The sequence below is a fragment of the Anas acuta genome, chromosome 3 (genome assembly GCF_963932015.1).
Source record: "Anas acuta chromosome 3, bAnaAcu1.1, whole genome shotgun sequence".
NCBI classification, from domain to species: Eukaryota; Metazoa; Chordata; class Aves; order Anseriformes; family Anatidae; genus Anas; species Anas acuta.
The window spans coordinates 28196357-28210969 of NC_088981.1; the positions used below are offsets into that span (position 1 = coordinate 28196357).

The 14613-nt window shown below is 40.4% G+C and overlaps 2 protein-coding genes across 17 annotated transcripts in view; one reads left to right on the forward strand and one right to left on the reverse strand.

The window, feature by feature from the left end:
- Positions 1–420, reverse strand: part of CEP170 (centrosomal protein 170) — a 100840-nt gene extending 100420 nt beyond the window's left edge. For 5 of the 8 annotated variants that reach the window (XM_068676343.1, XM_068676341.1, XM_068676340.1 and 2 more), the window contains exon 1: positions 227–420. The gene's annotated coding sequence lies outside the window, so the exon portion shown is untranslated. The remainder of the gene's footprint in view (positions 1–226) is intronic. The other 3 variants (XM_068676342.1, XM_068676339.1, XM_068676338.1) reach the window with 1 other exon arrangement.
- Positions 421–517: 97 nt separating this feature from the next.
- SDCCAG8 (SHH signaling and ciliogenesis regulator SDCCAG8) overlaps positions 518–14613 on the forward strand; it is a 108669-nt gene continuing 94573 nt past the window's right edge. For 2 of the 9 annotated variants that reach the window (XM_068676347.1, XM_068676351.1), the window contains exons 1-6: positions 519–891; positions 7824–8000; positions 8172–8254; positions 13188–13301; positions 13690–13815; positions 14108–14248. In XM_068676347.1, the coding sequence (XP_068532448.1) occupies positions 597–891; positions 7824–8000; positions 8172–8254; positions 13188–13301; positions 13690–13815; positions 14108–14248 (936 nt within the window). In that variant the 5' untranslated portion in view covers positions 519–596. Of the gene's footprint in view, positions 892–4080; positions 4223–7823; positions 8001–8171; positions 8255–13187; positions 13302–13672; positions 13816–14107; positions 14249–14613 lie in introns of those variants that run through there. The other 7 variants (XM_068676345.1, XM_068676350.1, XM_068676352.1 and 4 more) reach the window with 6 other exon arrangements.

The window sequence follows — 14613 nt, forward strand, 5'->3', positions numbered from 1 at the left end:
GCGCTGCCGCCCTCCCTCCCTCCTTCCCCTTCACAAAGGCGGCCGTTCCCCCGAGCGCTGCCGCCCCCCTCCGAGCCCACTCCCCATTTATCCCCCCCCCCTTCCTCCTCCTCCTCCTCCTCCTCCCGCCGCCCCCCTCAGCCCGCCGCCCCGCTCGGTGTGCGGTGGGCGCACAATGGCTGGGCGAGCCCCCGGCCCCGCTCCGCCTCCGCACTCCCTCGCTCACCCCTTCGCGGCGGCTCTGCCCGGCGCTGCTGGTGCTGGTGGCGGCGGTACGGGCGGTACCGCTCTGTGTGTGTGGTGGGGGGGGGGTGCGCAGGGCTCGGCGTCGCCGTGCAGCCTCGCCGCCGTTATTCCCCGCACATAGCGGTAACGGGCACGGCGGGCGCGGCACTGCGCAGGCGCCGGCCGGGCTCACACAATGCGGGGGGGGGGGGAGGGGGGGGGGGGGGCGCCGCGCATGCGCCGGGCGCCGAGCGGCGCGGGGAGGGAGCTGCCCATGCGCCCGCTGCAGACAATAGCGGGGCCGCGGCTGCGCTCAGTGCGCAGGCGCCGCGGGGAGGCAAACGCGGCTTCCCGCGCCTCCGCCATGCGCTATGCCCGGCCGCTGCGGAGACGGGGACGTAGGCGGAAGGCGCGTGCTTGTGCGCAGGCGCGAGCGCGGCCGCCAGCCCCAACAAAGGGGCGCCCGTCCTCCTCACGGGGACTACACCTCCCGGCAGCCTCCGCGCTGCGCGTGGCGTGCCGGGACTTGTAGTCCTTGCCCCTTGGAAGCCGCAGGGCACTTCGCTGCGAGCGTGGCCACGGCAGCCGGCGGCGTCCTGATGCGGGGGCCCGGCGGGGAGCCCGGCCTGGCGGCGGCTCTGGAGCGCTACCAGCGGCGCCTCCGAGGTGAGCGGCGGCGGCGCGGTGCGGTGCGGTGGGGGGCCCGGAGCGGTTCCACTGGCCACACGGGTCCCCCCCCGCCTCCCCGTCCCCCTCCCCTACCCGAGCGGTGCTGCCCGGCAGGAGCCGTTGAAGCAGGTGACCGTTGGCGGAGGTGACCGTTGGCGGCTCCTCCGTAACGGCAGCGCGGCTCCGTGCTCCCTCAGCCTGCGCCCTCCGGTGAGGGCAGGGGGCCCCGGGGGAACTTCGCTGTGCAGGCTGAGGGCTTGGGGCTGTTCCCGGCCGTGGAGGAGCGGTAAATTAACGTTTTAATTATTGCTGGGTAAAACTTCTGCTGGCAAAGCGGGTTTGCCCCAACGCAAAGTATTGCTGTCACGCAAGAGAGAGTTTTGATTAGAAAGGTCACACCTTGGGCTTGTTATTGTTCGTTTCTGCTGCACCAGCGCAGGCATAGGCACAAGCTGGAGGAACGTGTCGGAAATGTGACGTGTTTCACAGCGCTTGCTGTATTTTTAGAGAGCTTGTGATGATCTGCCTGGAACGCTGCTTCAGGCTTGTTTGCTTGCTCTTGTGCAGGTCTGGCAGGGGGCTGCGCTGACACCGAAATACCTCAGGAATTCGAGCTCCTGTTCCGTACGGTGCAGCGCCTGACCTGCTTCTTCATTTTAAGCCTTGAAGCTTAATTTCTGCTGGCCTCTGGAATCACTGCGAGTCCAAAGTGTGGTGGTGAAGACGGGTTTCTTGTGCTCATCCTCCAGGAGATGCACTGCTGTGTGTATTTGAGCTCTAGAGCATGCAGGCAGTGTGCTCTGCTCGGCGTCCGTCCTGCTGGGGCACAGGGAAATGTGGGGATTCAGTGGTTATGTCTGGATTCAGTGGTTGCACCGAGCCGCCTGGGCTCCCTGCGGGGCGTGACGCTCTTGGCTTCCTTAGGCTGTGACAGCAGGGGAAGCCAAAAGCCTTTGGAGTCTGAGCCACTGCCCTCTGCCTGTGTTCTCATAGTTTCAGCATGCTTAATATTTCTTCATGTAGATGTTCTTTTGTGTGTGTGGTTTGGTAAGTTTGGTTCATTCCTCGATTCAAATTTGCCTTGAAAACAGGCTTTTGTAGCATTTTGCAACAGAGCTTCAGTTTTTCTAATCTTGTCTTAGGCTCTTCGTGCATTTAAAATGTTCCAGTGGAATTTCTCTTTCCCTCAACTAGAAAATCTGTTGAGATGCTTGGGGACTGTTTTATATATACGTGTGTGTGTGTCTTTATATAAGTGTGTGTATATACATACACACAAGTATGTGTGTATATATACCTGTGTATACAGTATCTTCGTAGTTGTGACAAGATTATAGTGTTTTCATATGTGGAGTCTGAAGTGTACCAAATTATCTGGATGCTGTAAGTGATAGATTTAATTCTCCTGTAACTAACTTCAAAGGGCCTTTCTCACGAATCTTGCATCTTGGACTGTTTAACTCTGTATAAGGGTATCAGTAGAGCTCACCATATCAAATGACTGTATATGTTCTGTTCATAAAACTTATTTTATTTCCTATTCTGACTGGGTTGCCTTACTCTGTATCCATTATGGTTTGTAAGCTACTTCAGAGCACAATCTTCTAGTGGCTGTTTTCTTTTCCTCTCTGGGAAGCAGGGACTTTCCGTACAGCGCAGAGGTAGGTCTGATCCCTTACATCCAGGAGTGCCTCACAGTGAGCAGATATCAACAGGGCAATATCACAAACAACCCCATTGCTCACATTGTTCCTGGTAGCTTTATGGATTTAATGTGGAACAAATAGATCTATTATTTCATGTGCTGCTGAACCTAATTCTTCACTTGTTTTACCCACAGTTATGCAATTTGTTTTTTTTTTTTACATTTTTGTATCATTCATGTCATCTGGATTCAGGAGTTTCAGATAGCCTTGGGTACTGTTACGTATTTTTGATATGCAGCATTTACATTGTTTGTAGCCCTTGACTTTATCTGGACCCAGGCTGACACATGGCAACAGGTTATAACCATCCATTCTGGAGATCAGAAGAATCATTTCACAGCCTTACTCAGTATGATGGAAGAGTGCACAAGTTTGCAAAGATTACCAATTACTCTTCAGTGCTGTGTCCTTTGTTAAGAAAAATCCCTCAGTACTGGTATGTAGGGAAGCCCAAGTGTTCAGTGAACTGACTCCTGTAGCTGGAGGGCAGAAAGCCAGGCCAAAAATGTGACCAAAAAATAATTGGTCTTAGAGCCCAACAGAGAGGTTTCTGATGGAAATAATGAAGGCTTTATAGCAGGGCTTTTCCTGATTAGTCTAGACTTCGTATAATTGCAGTCTTTCACATTGTGTGTAACGCAGAGTTAGGAGGGTGGTATTTGTACGGCTTGGGTTATTAGGTTACTATGTAAACTTTCACACAATTGAAACCGTTTCAAATGAACTTCAAAGTCTTTAGGAGATAATAGCATTTCTATTTAAGTTATCCCCATAATAGCATTTCTATTTAAGTTATCCCCAAGGGAAGAGAGGTATTTTCTGACAGAGTAAGAGCTGTGCTATTGTAGTCATATTAACCACCAAAAATGGGCAGTTGTGGCGTGAACATCCAGCGAGCCTCCTTCTACATTGGTATGAGGAGGGAGCAGGGTGTGACAGCAGGTGACCTTTCAGCTCAGCTTTCTCTTTTCTGCTCAACAGCAGTCAATCCATGAAAGACGTAATTTTAGACTGTACTTTATTTCTAGCATTCACCTGAATCTTTGGACAGAGAGTTGTTCACTTTTTTTTTAATATGAATTTTCTGCCCCATAAATAAGCAACCCTTTGAAGTGAACAACGCTGTCTTGCTTTTGGGTCAGAGTTGGTTTAAGAGAAGGGAGAGGCCATCCTTTTTAGCTACAATGTCTGATAGAGGCAGCTTATAAATCTGTACTGTAAGGAAATGTGGAAACAATGTTCTCTATTCCACTGCATTGCCAAGTGCAGTATCCTTTTATGTAGTTTCAGGGGATGAAGCTGTAAGAACAGAGGAAATACGAGACTTCTACAAAGAAAATCTTATTGTGCGTCTGCGTGTCTTTTTCAGTAAATAAAGTAGGAGAGACATGCAGTCCCGGGAAAAATGAGTTGTGGCCAAGTTACCAGCTTTCCAAGTGAGCTAGGACACTTTAGCAGCTAAGAAATTTTAAATGGTAATCTATAATTGTAAGGTGTTTTTTTATTAGGCTTTTTATTTGGCAATTGTTTCTAGGTATTCTTGCTGAACAGAACATGTAACATGCATTCAAGGTCGGGGAATCCATCAGAAAGGATTGGGAAGTGCTCGGTGTTTCCTACAGGTGAGGGTCTCTAGACCATAGACATGTACTTTATACCCTGCAGCAAAGGCTGGTATAGGGACTGATAGGGATGAATGCTGCAGCTCTAGAGAACAACCTCCTCTTAAAGATAACTGGCTAAAGGAGGTGTTGAAAATAGCAGGTTTCTCATGTAACAATGCAAAGCAAATATGAAGGCTGAGAAGCCAAACCAGACGGATCTGTAACTCATTATTCTGAGACATCAGTGTGTTAAACACATCTTACAACCTTTAGAGGCCTGGCCTAATGAGCAGCCTGGTATCGTCTGTTGTTGAATGTTTACATGTAAAGTCCTAGAAGCACATTTAGTAGTTGATACAATAGTTTCAGTCTCAAACTGCCATGTAGTGCATTAGTGGCATGGTAGATCATGTGCCTGTGCTTCGCTACGGCTGTGGTATGAAGAATAGCTCTGTAGCAGAATGATGAGTAAGGTAAATTACAAGCCCGCACAAAATACAATAAAAACTTGAAAGCAATTTCTCAGCTTGTTTCTTTGTTTCTGAGCAGACATTTCATGTGAAATTTCATTTCAATCAACCATCTTTCACTTGGGGATGAAAAAATCAATTCTAGTTAGTGTACTTGAATACTTACTTTAAAATAATGAGGTGAGTGCATATTACTGTTATTGAAGGACAGTTTGTTGTGTTTTTTTTTTTACCACCCTGTGAAAATCTCTCCAGTAAATATTTTTAATATAAATAACTGATTTTCTGTTTCAAAACCAAAACAAAATAACCTTTAAAAACTTCTTGCATACCTCATGTTTCCAAGAATGAGTAGGTATTCAGGAAGTCAATCACAGAATTGTCAGGGTTGGAAGGGACTTAAGAAATCATCAGGTCCTGCTCCGCTGCCAAAGCAGGTTCCCTAGAGCAGGTTGCCCAGGTAGGTGACCAGATGGGCCTTGAATATCTCCAGAGAAAGAGACTATATGGTGTACTATTTTTAGATTTCTAAGTGTCAATAGAAACAAAATCAATGTTAATATATTTTGGACAGTAAAATTTTCTTTAAATATCTTTGTGTTTTCACCAACTGGTCTAATTTCCTGTCTTGTTGGTTAATGTTTCACATAAATGATATTATTTTAGCCCTAAAGAATCACTGTAATTTTGTCTCCTACTTTCTAGGGCTGTTTTCTGATTGGTAACTGGAATATTAACAAGTGACATGTTAAATTTATAGCTGGTAACTTCCACTTATCTTCCTGTAAACATTATTAGAACTAGACTTTTTTTCTGTAGATGATAGAGGTAAAGCAACTTTTTTATGGAGTTGTAGTTTTTCTCCAATTTATGTTGCTCAACACTTCCGTCAGTTGGAGTTATTTTCTGTGTCTTGCAGGCACTTCTGTTGTTGTGGATGGTTGGTTCTTTTGCTAAGCTCTCCATTAGCTCAAGAGTATTTTCTGTGGCATTTCTGAGTTCATGAATGAGGTAGCTTTGGTGCTTTCGTTTAAAGGAGTGCTCTTCATAGACAGTCTTGGGCAATGTCTGAAAAAACATCTTTTGTGTAGGCAATGCAGACACGGTTCAATGCCTTCTCTGTTTGTTGTGTTTTTTTGTGTGTGTGTGTGTTTTTTTTTCTGCTTTCCTCTCAGTAGCAAATTGTTCTCACAATCTTTTATCTTTTTTTTTTTCTTCCCCAAACTGGTTACTACTTACTTGGAAATACACCAACCTCTTCCCTGTTGTATTTTGTGTTTTGACTCTAGCCTTTATCTTAAAGTGTTTTTTTTTTTTTTTTTTGGATATGTTGAATGGATCTGTAGTGTCTTTTTTTTATTATTTTTAAAGTTGTTCTGCAGCAGTAGTGGTGTTCCCATGCACCCCCACACACGTGCACACACACACAAACACACCTTCTACCCTCTATGTAAAGATTCTTCTCTGGGAAAAGGATACCTGTAATATATCTTCAGGATGTAATACTTGGATGTTGTAGTTAAAATGAGTAGAGAAAATAAAGAGATACCAATACTTCTTTCAGGACATGGAAGTATTATTATTAAGCAGGTAGAATATATAGCACATGCTGTTTGAACATTAATGTTTCAGTTAGGATCCTATTGGTTTTGTCTAAACCATTATGCCTAACTGAGCTTAATCTAGTCCAAGGTTGCACTGATGTTTAGGTGAAGGGATCAGAGTTTCTCTGTACCTACAGCAATGAGGTCTCGAACCAGTTAGTTTCCCTGATTGCTTCTGTCACTGAGATAATTTGCAGTGGTTTTCTTTCTCTGAGGTGTTTGGCTAGCTGTGGCATTAAGTAAATTATTTGCTTGTCCCTTATGGTAAGTACTGCCTGTGACTTATACATGATAGTTGGCAACTTTTTATGGAGCAGTTGGATTGAGCCCGATACATCAAAGAAAAGAGATTCATCAGGTTCTGTTGCTAGCTTGCAATTTTTCCACAGGGATCTAAGGTCCTTTAAATACTGAAAACCAAAGAGCTTTGCCAGTAAATAAAACCTAGAGGTTCTGCTCTGAGTATTGCAGAAAGCCATACTATGCTAGATTACTTTCCTGTCTTGTCTAGTTGGTATATACATGGCTTAAAGGGAAGAGAAATTACTCATCTTCATTTATACACAGGTGGTTGAAAGAAACAATGTAGTTAGTGAATTAACTGATTGAGGTCCTACAGTGTGAAAAAGAAGTGTCACTGTCTAAAACCAATCCCATATTTTCTGATTTGCAATCCAGTTGTCACCTTTTCAGCTGCAAATCTGTCCGGTTTCATTTCTGGCATATCAGATGTGTTCAGCTGTAGTGCAGTGATATGGCATTTGTGGTTAGAAAGTTTGCTATTTTTACGAAATCAGATGAAAGAAGGAAAAAGGAAAAATAAATATAAGAAAAATATATTGAAAATGAGAAAAGAATGTTGCTGTATCACCCCTAAGTCAGCCAGTTGTTGGAAGGGTTCATAAAATATTTCGTTTTATCTGGAAATAGTTTTTTGCTTTTGGTTTTCTGGAATGATGTGTTTTTTTTGCAGTTGGTCAGAAGTCATCTATCTTTATTTAATCACAGCTTCCTGTTGCTGAGTTTTTATTTCAGTTACTCAGATATTTTTTCAGTTGTACTAGTCATTGCTTTGTAATGTGAGGTGTCACCATTAGAATTCACAAATGTTGTCCTTAGAGCCTGATCCTCCACGTTATACGAAATATAGCATGAGCTTTATATTCATTTAAAAATAATAGAGCCATACATGCTAGGAAATGTTTTGGGGTTAAATTAGTAGTTGAAGCTTTCTTTCTGCTGGCAATTTCTAATAGCAGGTACTTGTGCTGCTGCAGAGGCTTAATGCATTAACAGGCTAACATACTGTTTATGGCTTGTTCTTTACAAATGTGGTAAATGATTCTCCCTCAAGTTGTTGACATATCATAGTTTTGGTGTTTGCATTAGACAATTACTTCCAGTGGCTGGCCTCAGATGAAGGAGTCAAGCTAGACAGATGCTGAATGCATTTAGTCTTTGCATTTTTTTGCAAACAAATTGTCAATCAGTAAATACTTTCTTTTATGTGTTTTTTTTGTTTTTTTTTTTTACTTTTTACTGCAGAGCGTGCTAATGAAAGTATCCATCAATTGAAATATGCCTTGGAGGAAAGACAGTTTGCAGAGGGTAAGGATGAAGTTGGATTTGATGAGTCCTCTGTGGACAAGGGCAATGATGTGGACCATGGCAATGATGACAGTGAGAGTTCAGCCTGGCAGGATCTACAGCACAGTCGTGCAGGTAAGATCACTCAGAAGGCGAATAGGTTAATAATTGTTAGAAGCAATATTAAATCAGTTCCCCTCCCGTCTGTCCCCGTCCGTCCCCACCACCCCCCCCCCCCCCCCCCCCCCCCCAAAAAAAATAAAATCAGTCTTATTGCTTACAATAAATGTTTTTATCTCTTCCTAGCTAATCAACTTAAGATTTTGTTGCAACATCAAGAAAGCATGGAAAGTGAAGTCTCTCCATCAAGGAGGAAGATGCTGTTCTGTGTATGTTTCTTCTTGTTTCTTTGTGTTACTTGAATGAACAACATGCATGCTGAGATTACTAATTTCATAGTATCCAGGATGAATCATTCTTACATTCCAAAATGTAAGTTTTTTTCTAGGATGTGGTCAGAACTTGGCTTGTTCATGACCATGGCAGAAGAAAAAGAAATTCCTGATACAGGATTTAGACATTTCTTTTTCTTTGTTGACCATGATGCATAGGTGACAGTTCACATTACTTTGTTTTCTCATCATCTTCTCTCCACTAAAATTCATCCTTTTTGTTTTTGAAACAGTTGGGATTGACTGCATGGCCAAATTTCTGTAAAAGCAGTCTCTATTTTTCTTTATGACTATACTCAGAGGGCTCAGAAAGGCTTTATTGCGCTATAACCATGCGTTTTCTTTAGAGGATTAGAGAGGTCCATGTAACAACAGGATTTGTAGCTCTGCACCAAAATGCAGAGGTCTCTGCCAAAGTCAGTAAACTAAATGGAAGGGATACCTCTATCTAGGCTTCTCAAATGTATCTTTCCTGCAGCAGAACTGCACCAAAATACATGCAGTGTACAGGTCAGTTACTGGTATATAGCAGTTTTTCTGTAACCAGCAGGGGAAAAAAACAGTTGAAGACATTGTTTCAGTTTAATCTTACAATGGCTTCTATTGCCTGGGTAGGTTTGCACCAGACCACGCAAGCAACTCTTCCCTGTCAAAGCTGAATTAGCAGTAGGGAAATTTGAAAGACATGTTCCTCTTCCGTTGCTTTGAGCCTGTGTATTAAGTCTTAGCTCTACTGTTCTGATATCAAGAAAATTTTATTGAAAGTTCAACTTCTCATAGAGTTCCAAAATCCCCGAGTTCAGTCTGATTGTCCTGACAGGCACTTGTGCCTCATAGTAGTGCTGGATAGAATTAGAGTTTTGTATCTCAAGGGAATGGTGCATCATTGTTTGATCTTGAGGTTATATGAATCAGTATCAATTTGTGGTTAACCCATGGGGGGATGGAGAAAGTGTGTTGGTTTTGTTGTTTTGTTTTGTTTTTTTAAAGCATCTTTTAATTCATCTTTGTCCAAGTTTTCTACTTAATGAAATTTTAGCCAAGTGGAAAATTTGAGAAAACAAGATGTTTTTCCAAAGAAACGAGTGTGATCGTGGTGTATTTCAAGGGCTGTATCCAGGAGTTGGACTCAGTGATCCCTGTGGGTCCCTTCCAACTCAGGATATCCTATGATTCTATTAAAGGATGGAGGAGTAAACAGAAAATATGGTATTTATTGTATGGATAGAGCATTGGAGACTTTGGAAGGAAGAAATGTGCACGTGTTTTGAGGACAGAGTGTAAAAGTCAAAGAATGTGCAGCTACAAAAGTGTGCGTGCATATGCTTACACACATCCTTGTCTGATACCATCTTGTCTGTTGGTTTGCTGGATACTGCAGAACTGCTTCATGTGTAAATACAAACCAATTTGTTGGTTTTCCAACAGTCAAGGAAAACAAACACATATTATGAGTAACCTTAACCTTTTTCTTTGAATTATGCTGAAATACCTGATGACTACTGAGTAGTAGATGACTACATGACTATAGGTAAATAAAATATTTCACAGCAAGCATACTGTTTAGTAAACATCACAACTTTTTGTACATATAAGTAACATTTGCCCTAACAAAATTCCTTTCTTTTGCCTGCTGATTACAATTGCAGGAGACATCAAATAAGTACTTCTTTTTAGACCACACCCAGATGATCAGGCAGAGATTTGCCTTTTGTACTCCCCAGCCCAAGTTCCTGATGCTGTCCTTGTAGCTTGCGTTTTTGCAACTCCTTCCCATTGTCTCGTGCCAGTTGACAGAGCAGCAGGTTCAAGACTGCCAGCATGGAGTGCCCAGTTCCTGGGGTTTGGAAATTTGAGGCATTCTGGACACGTACAAGGTGGGCCAACTTATTTGGGATGTTGGCAAAACTATTTGTCAGTGTGTAGAACACTAACCTCTAAAGCTGGCAAGCATCTATATTTTATAAACCCTTGTGTTCATACGGTAAACTTTTCAGTGTCAAGAATGCAAATGTGAACAACATTTCTGAGACTCGTGCATAAATGTTTGGTAATTCGTACCGATTTTTATAGTTGGCCTACTTTAAATATGTTTCCCTTGACCTCTGTTCTTCTGTTCTATAACACACATTATTTTGGGGCTGCGATCAGAATATTTATTAAAATTCCCAAATTAAGTGATAACAATTATGTAGTTAAAGAAATGAATCACTAATTATCTAACAAGCATTCATCCCATCAAATGGCAGGTAGAAGCTTATAAATAATGAAATATCACTGTGATAGGGCTGTGGGTTAACTAGTCCCCCGTTGCTTCCCTGTCAGGAGAAAATATTACATATTCTTTTCTTTCTATTGAAACTGTTCTCTAGCACTCTTGCATATGTTATGCAAGTATTTCTTAGGTTAAACATGAGTACTGTTCTTCAGTGGAAAAATTTGAGTAGAAAAGGAATTTTTCCCACTGTCAAACACTGTTGTGTAAACTTTTCAGTGAGGCAATATGAATTCTCAACTGCAGTATCTTAAACTTTCAGAGAAGAGTTGGGAAGTCAGTTGGGATCTGGAGGATCAGAGCAATGGGTTCCAAATATTCTTGGAACCATAATATGTTCTATTTAGGATATATGGATATACATACACATGTATATTCTGTCTCTTCTTTCTTTCCCTTCCCCAACAAATGTTTAAAAAAAAAAAACAAAAAAAAAAACAAACAGACTATATAAACTAATTTAGATGAATAGCCTCTAAAGCACTGTGAATTCTGTGTATACAGAACACTTACGTGCACTGAGCCCAGGTGAAATAGATTACAGATTCAGAGTTTATTCTATAAATGTTTTTATGGTTCTGGAAAACCCTGCATTTTTCTCCTCAATTCTAGCTCTAGATCTCTCAAGAATCCCACTTTCCTATGGCAGAATTTACATTAGGTATCATTTGATAGGAAGGCTTTTCTTGCCAGAAATTTCTGTTGCCTTTACAGGTATGGTTATTCATTCTCATGTAAGGTTTGGATATTCATTGCCATCATAGCATAGTTATTTCTTTTTTTTTGTGTGTGTGTACAGTGGTTGGTGTTTTTTTGTTGTTGTTGTTTTGTTTTCTGTTTGGTTTTACCCAATTAGTGGACTTTATTGTTGTTTTTTTTTGTTTGTTTGTTTTTTAAAGCTGGGCAGGGAGTCTTAATACCTCATCTTGGAAAACATAGCATTTTTTTTGTCAATTCTTGTCAGATGACCAACTTCTAGATAAGGTAACTAGAAGATGCAATAGCTAGCTGCTGATAGCTTTATTTATTTTTAATGGTGAATGTTTCTATTTCTTTCAAAACAAAGATGTAGGTTTCTGAATATTTTAGGAGGTCCAGAAGACTTAACAGTCCAGCTGTTCAATTAATTAGTTCCTGAAAATGAGTTCTAGAATCTTTAAAACTTTAGGTGTATTTGAAAAGCATTCAATTGATATTTTTTTTTTTTTTGCACAAAAAGGTTTGATTCTGACCTAAGATCACTGAAGGTAGAATTGTAACAGTTTCAAAACTACCTAGAGATCAGCACAAGCAGCCTGTTTTGTCCAGAATAGCAACCTAATACTAGAAATGTATCTGCTCATCCTCCAAGAGGACCTAATTTGCAGACTTTGTATCCTTTCTAGAAAACAATACAAAGAAGGGACACTTACCCTATTTATGTTTGTCAGTTACGTTTTTCAGTTCAGTAAATTACTGAAAAGTGCAGTTTTTGTTTTTTGTTTTTTTTTTTTTTTTTTTACAAGAGGATATATGTTCTGTTTAGAAATGTGTTCCAATTTGACTGCCTCGGTTTTAATTGTTTATTTTTTTATTTTTTTTTAAAGGTGGCTTGCACTGATAGACATTACCTTCAGGAATGAGAATAGTTAGTATAGTTCAATAGTGGAAAATCAAACTAAGGTAGTACAGCAATACTGAAATATGTAAAGAGGATGAGTGAGACTCTGAAAGCAGTGGATTGTTGAATTTGTTGTTTTGAGACTAGTCACAAAAATATTTAACAAATTCAGAAGCAGTTTCATTGTAGACTATCATATTCATGGTTAATATTGATACTCTATTAAAATTATTAAAGTATGTCATATTTCATTAGATCTCAATAAATTACTATAATATGCAAAATAGTTGGGTAATAACTACTCTAAATTAGCTCCTTTTTCAGAATGACAAAGCCTGTGTGTTGCTAGTAGGATCAAAGAGGCGGTAGTTTTCAGGAAGACATCTCAGCTATGATTTGAAGGATATTTTAATAGTAGACTTATTTACATTCTTATTTAATTTGTACTGTATTCTTAGGAGTAAATTCTGTAAAGTTGTAGAGTCTCTTAAAATACCAGGTTCTTTGTTAAGTGTAGTGTCTATTACGCATTTTTGTGTGTTTCTGTGGAGCTATTGAACTGGCACAGTTGTGTTTCTGCAGCAATTATTAATGAACACTTAGAGGTGTATCCTTTGTTGCATACCAATTAAAAATCAAGGGATTTTTAATGTTAATTTCACAGCAGAAAATATTCCTGAACACTTATCTAAAATGAATAATAAATAGCGGTGTGAATTTCATTTGGACATTGGTCGGTGGGTGTATTTTTTTTCCTGTTTTTATAGTGTGCTTAATCAAGCAGTAACACATTTTTACAGGAATGACATATTTACTTTTTTGTACGGAAGATTTGAAGTTTTCTCTGTTTCTCCCTTCCTCATGATCTAGTACTTAGTGTGTTTTTTTTTTTGTTTGTTTGTTTTTAAGCATAAATAATAATGTGTGTAAGTAACATCTTACTGCAGTAAGTGGAAAATCAGAAAATAATACATGGTATTCTTTACTTCCTACAGAAACCTCCAGAAGCTGCAGCTGAAGATTTACCAGGCCTTTCTGATCTTGTTCCTATAATTAATGATCAGTCTCAGTACATTAACCATTTAGAAGCAGAAGTGAAGTTTTGCAAGGTATTTTACACAATATATTTCACCTGAATATGAAACCCTGGTACCCAAATATGAAGAATTGCCTTAAAAACAGCTTCTTGAACCTTGAAGTTGATTGTTGTAATGACCAAAAACGAACAAGCCACAATTCAGTCAACACTGAGCCTTACCACATATCTTGGTGTCTGTTTAGAGTCTAAAGACCTTCAAAGCCATTTTTACTTTATCTTAGAAATGGAAATAAGCATATTCTTAAGAAATATTTTTGTACTTTAAGTATCCATATAATGACTCTTTTTTTTTTTGAACATTCTCATTTTGTTTGAAAGTGTTAACCTAGACTTTTGGTCTCAAGATGTATTTAATTGTCTCAAGGGGCCTTTTACATGCAGTTCCTGTTGTCATATAGGAGGAATTGTATGGGATGAGAGAGCGAGTTCGAGAGGTTGTGCTTGAAAATGAGGACCTCCATCAGAAACTGAAATTTCTGGCTGCAGAACATACTTTGAGAGAACAAACTCTTCTAGATGCCTCAGTAAGGTTTTATTTTTGTTGTTGTTTTAATCAAGGTTCAGATACATAATTCCTATTAATGAAGGCTGTTTAAATGGTCATCCTCAATCTGAATTTTAGTCAAAACCTAATGACAGTTTGAAAACATGGATTTCTGTAGATAACTTCACAGGTTGCTAACCTAATTAAGCTGTTTATTGGTTCTTAAATTCTACTGTGGTGAAAATCATAAGATTCAATACTCACATAATTGATACTTGTTTAAAAATACAGCCTACATAAGTATAACTGAAGCACTAATATTTTTATTTTAGGCAAATACTCAGAACTCCTGGCCTGTAGGTGGTAATGACTATAGTCTGCATCAGCCAGTCACCTCATCAGCAGCAGAAAACAAAAATCCAGCTTTGGTTACAGCATCAGTTGGAGAAATAGAAAAATGGCATGTAGAACTGGTTGGTATTAGCATTCTTTACCTTTGAAAAAACTTTCAGTACTTTGTTATTGCTGCAGTTCTGAAAATTAATTTTGTAACAGGCTTACAGAAGGAGTTTTAGTTGACTGGAGCTTAATTGGAGGTCAGATTTTATTGTCTTAAGCATCATTTCCTCATTATTCCCTAATTAATATTGTTATCCAGTTAGATACGGATGGCAGAGTATAGCTGCAGATGTTGATTTCCAGAGATAAGTCTCAGTTTAAGAATGTCATGTCAGTAGTGGCATATACTATACGTTGGAGATTCTTGGCAGTAACACAACCCACAAGCAAGAAGTGGGAGCTAGTTGCTGTAATTCAGGCAAGCCTTTAGGCAAGCTCT